This window comes from Bremia lactucae (genome assembly GCF_004359215.1).
Source record: "Bremia lactucae strain SF5 chromosome Unknown BlacSF5_NotPlaced_18_SHOA01000004.1_1233567bp, whole genome shotgun sequence".
NCBI lineage: Eukaryota > Oomycota > Peronosporomycetes > Peronosporales > Peronosporaceae > Bremia > Bremia lactucae.
The window spans coordinates 982703-987649 of NW_027152030.1; the positions used below are offsets into that span (position 1 = coordinate 982703).

The 4947-nt window shown below is 42.3% G+C and overlaps 2 protein-coding genes across 2 annotated transcripts; both read left to right on the plus strand.

Moving 5' to 3' along the window:
* Positions 1 to 2422: 2422 nt before the first annotated feature.
* CCR75_008787 (uncharacterized protein) lies at positions 2423 to 3397 on the plus strand (the record flags this gene model as incomplete). The annotated part of the gene is made up of 1 exon (XM_067966836.1): positions 2423 to 3397. The coding sequence occupies one exon, from the start codon at positions 2423 to 2425 to the stop codon at positions 3395 to 3397; it is 975 nt and encodes a 324-aa protein (XP_067822191.1).
* Positions 3398 to 3540: 143 nt separating this feature from the next.
* CCR75_008786 (uncharacterized protein) lies at positions 3541 to 4482 on the plus strand (the record flags this gene model as incomplete). The annotated part of the gene is made up of 1 exon (XM_067966835.1): positions 3541 to 4482. One exon carries the CDS (start codon positions 3541 to 3543, stop codon positions 4480 to 4482), a length of 942 nt encoding a protein of 313 aa, XP_067822190.1.
* Between the last annotated feature and the right edge of the window lie 465 nt (positions 4483 to 4947).

Genomic DNA, 4947 nt, shown 5'->3' on the forward strand with positions numbered 1-4947 from the left:
TTCTTCATGCGATGGAATTTAAAATGATGGTTCTAACCAAACAACACCGTTTTTAAATTAAGTGGTCACATAGTGACCACTCCATCCAATGACAGTCAGAGTGATTGTCGTTTAAGGGAGGGGTGATGTAACGGGGTGTATCGTTACATGAAATTAACAATAAAAGATTGTTAATTAATATTATCCAAAAGGTAGATAATATTTGGAGGAAATTACTTTAAATAGTAATTTCCTGAATTCTTATCCATAAATAGGTATAGACCATTATGTCTATTTATTCCGCAGACTAATCAGCTGTAGAAGTAATCAAAGAGAGTTACGAGATAAGATAGATAAGAATTCATTTACATGTTTAGTATTAGTTTATAGCTAAGACAACATTTACAAAGATAGATTAACAAGACACTTAACTATAATAATACAGTTTTCATTTTACACTCTTAAGCTAACTTGCCTTAAGAGAAGTCTTCCGCTATACGTACAGTTTACGTCACCTAACTAGAGGCACCACTCACATCTGAAGCAGTGTGAAGTGGACTTGTACTGAAACAGTACAAGTCGCAGTGCCCCGTTACACCACGCCCGTTGACGACACTAGACAGATGTCGTTGTACACTAAATACACTGATTTTTTTATCTTGGCGTGGCATGAAAGGCTACGAACTCATTCCAATACTCGATGCTGACGAAGAAGGCGAAGAGGTCACTGCAGTACTGGCTGACGGATCCTCGCATTATTGGTGATACCCAATTTCGGTGAACTCGAAGACAAGCTTTGCAACACTCCCATGATGACACCACGCCCGTCGACGACACTAGACAGACGTCCTTGTACACTAAATCCACTGATTTTCTTATCTTGGTGTGACATGAAAGGCTACGAACTCACTCCAATACTCGATGCTGACGAAGAAGGCGAAGAGGTCACTGCAATACTGGCTGACGGATGGTCCCCAATGGCCAAATTTGCAGCCCGTAGCACACAAGCTGTTCTCGATGGCAAAAACCAGTGCTGCGTCGGTACGCAACTTTTCCACAATGGCGTTCATCCATTCAAAGCTATGTAATTAATTTAGTGTGACATCAATTAAAAAGCTCGTCTTCATTATGAGCAAAATGAGCGCCCTTAACGATATGCAGACCGCGGAGTACTATCCATCGGATGAAGGAGGCTAACGTATTCATTTATAGAGGCCATGGTGATAGTTTAAAAAGAATCTTATAATGTCAGAACTTTGAATGGTAACATCAAGGGTGGAAAAAAACGTTTTTTTTGCGAACTCTTTGAGTTTTTGGTTCAACCTAAAAACAATTTTCGGACAAGATTTTTTGGATTTATTTGAGACTTCGTTGGGGTTTCCAAACGAAATCAACGACCAAAGGAAACGCCGTCCTCGAAAATGTATGGACTGTAAGAGTATTCCATTCGTTCTCATTATGTCGGCTTTAACCAAGTGTGATATAAATAGATTATACGGCTAAACGAGGCCGAAAAAAACCCGTCTCGGATAGGTACATTCAATTACGTGAAGAGGAACGATATATAATAGCCTTTTATAAACAGTCAGCCATTTCGTGTCGAAGGTTTGAGGCACTCTTTTAGTGCAGAAAGGCACAATCGACAGTGCGATACTGCTTGTAATCGATTTTATTTATTTGTACGCCGAAGAATTAGCGCAATCGTTTTAAACAGTTAGTTAATTCAATAATTGTCGAACTTTTAGTTTCTTTGACTTTAACGCATGTAGTATTTCAATCTGTTGCACGTCGCATCCAATTTGTCTTGCTTTTGAAAACTCATTCGACCTTCGAAAAGCCTCGTCCGCGACAACAAATCGAGTTCGTGATTGTAGTTTTACCTAAAGCTTCAATCGGCTTATACAGCCAGCAAGACACTCCTACGAGCAATCTAGAACGACTTTAGCAAATATAATGTTCGTGCACTAAAAAATTTCTCACAGCTTCCCCGTTACGCGACTCGCTCGAACGGGGCCGACATCTAGGAGAGCAAAAGGTACGACATAAATTTCGCAGCTCAAACATAATGGAGAAAAAGTAAATTTTTAAGGTAGGTAAATTTCCAGGTTGACATCTCCACCAAAGAAAGTCAGTTTGACAGATGACTTTTTTTCCACCCACCGGAAAATCCATACCGTAAATATTGGTGAATGAGTGGGGCATATTCAAGTCAATTATGAAAATTCAGTCAACAAGTAATTGCGTTTCTTTGGATTGATGAGACATGGACGCATGTCATAAATACTCAAAGCTTCGCCGTGGCCCTACGTTGGCTTGCCGCGAATTCTATCCGCATTTTAATGTGTTTGAAAAAGGCGAACACTCAAAGACCTCTCAAGTAATCATTTTCGAATTTGACATCTAACAGCCCCAACGCACATCAAGTATGCAGTTCATCACAAACATGCATGTTAAAAAGCCGATTCTTAGTTATTTTAAAAGTCGTCATTGTATTGTGATCAAGCACCTTCGGTTTGTCTCAACCGCTACACCCTTGAGTCGGAGTGGAGAGGCTAACGCAGTGGCTAAAAAGCTAGACTATTTAAAGCCGACGAATCCGACGAATGAACCGGCTTATAAAACTCACTTTAAGCAAACCCGTTTTACTACGAGTGAAACAGGAGAACCAATTTGGGAGAATCCGACGAACCATACTGTCTACGACCTCAACCAAATTACCACGATTCAAGAAACTCATCATCCCATTACAAAAATGCATGAGCGCGTTGCGTTCCTGGCTGTCAAAGCACTTCGGACGAGCTTTGACGTCCTCTCGGGTTATCGGGGCTCAGGTGGTGCTATGTCGGAGAAGGATTGGCTAAACCGGTGCCTCTTTCTCGAGTCTGTTGCAGGTGTGCCCGGTATGGTGGGCGGTATGCTACGTCACCTTCGCTCCTTGCGCCTGTTCAAGCGAGACTATGGCTGGATTCATACATTACTCGAGGAAGCCGAGAATGAGCGCATGCACCTTCTTATCTTCATGAACATCAAACAGCCAGGCTACTTCTTTCGTTGGATGGTTTTGGGGGCTCAGGGCATCTTCTTCAACGGCTTTTTTCTAACTTACTTAATTTCTCCAAAGACGTGCCACCGCTTCGTGGGATATCTTGAAGAAGAAGCCGTCAAGACTTACACGTGCCTGCTAAAAGACATCGAGGACGGCCACCTTGACGCATGGAAGACGAAGAAGGCGCCACTTATCGCGCAAACGTACTACAAACTACCGGAAGACGCGTCCGTGTATGACATGATTAAGTGTGTTCGTGCGGACGAATGCAGCCACCGGGACGTGAACCACGCTTTTGCAAACTTGGACCAGAAGAAGGGCGTTAGCCCTTTTGTTTGCAACCGCATTAAAGACCAAGAAGCAGCTGCATAGACGATTACTCTTTTGAAGCAAATGGAAAAATACTTATCGCACATAACAAGAATTTACAGTTAGACGTATTTGAAGCGAATTTACAAACTTGTTCGTCTAGTCTCGAATTTAACGCAAAAGCAGCTATTTGTACAACAGCAAGAATGTCTCTTTCCTTGGCTCTACGCATGCTAATGCGTCAGCGTTTACCAGTACTTCCAGCGTCAGCGTCAGTCAATTTTTTTTCAACAAAAGCTAATCAAAAGAAACATAGCGCACAATCAGCACCAACTGATGCATCCAGCGAACCTGCCTACAAGGCGCATTTTCTCGAATCCAAGAACGTTCACCCAATGACTCGGATTGATACTGTTTTTTTGCAAAAGATCAAAAATGAGCAGGCTGTATACGATTTGGATAAATGTTCTGCTATCGAGCAGACACATCACCCTATAACCACAATGAGCGAGCGAGCCGCATACTACGCCGTCAAAATTCTCCGTAAAGGCTTCGACAACGTCTCAAGATACCGCGGTCCAGGAGGTGAGATGACGGAAAAAGACTGGCTTCACCGGTGCATCTTCTTGGAATCCCTCGCGGGAGTTCCAGGTATGGTAGGAGGTATGTTACGACACCTTCGCTCCCTCCGCCGCATGAAACGTGACTACGGATGGATTCACACTCTACTTGAAGAGGCAGAAAATGAACGAATGCACCTACTAATATTTTTAAATCTAAAGCAGCCTAACTGGGGAATTCGAGCACTTGTGATAGGAGCTCAAGGCGTGTTTTTTTACAGCTTCTTGCTTGCGTATTTAGTGTCTCCAAAAACATGTCATCGTTTTGTGGGATATCTCGAGGAAGAAGCGGTGAAGACTTACACTTGTCTATTGCAAGATATTGAGGCTGGCCACTTGGAATTGTGGAAGCAGAAACCGGCGCCACTGATTGCTCAGACGTATTACAAGCTTCCTGAGGGTAGCAGTGTTTACGATACTATCAAGTGCATTCGTATGGACGAGTGTCACCATAGAGACGTGAACCACAAGTTTGCTGACCTGGATCAAGACAAAGGTGTTAGCCCCTTTGGTTCTGGTCACGATTAAGCGAGGTATTTCGTCAACGGAAATTAAGCTTTCAATTCTGACATTTCAAAATAGTACCCTCGATAAATGGATGCATCGAACCAGATATGCGCGTTCAAGCTTAAAAAAGAGTAATGCTTATGCTGCGCCATTTTAATTTCGTAAAATCGATTTTATTGCTTTGGTGATAGCGGACAATAACCATTTTTTATACGCAAGTTTCACTAATATGTTAAGGTCTAATTGAAGCCTATGACGGACTTAAACCGGACCCAAAGCGCAAATCGTGTAACATTGCAGGGTAAGCCTTTAATATAGGTTGCACTTGGCTCTTGTGCGCTGCCTTAAAAGCTTTAACTCGTGTTGTAACGCGGTGTTCCGTTACATTAATATTATTTCTATCAGAGTGATACGTAGTATGATTTCCTATTACAGAAAAGGACAAAGGAGTATAAGAATAAAAATCGACCCCGCCAATCGTTGCTA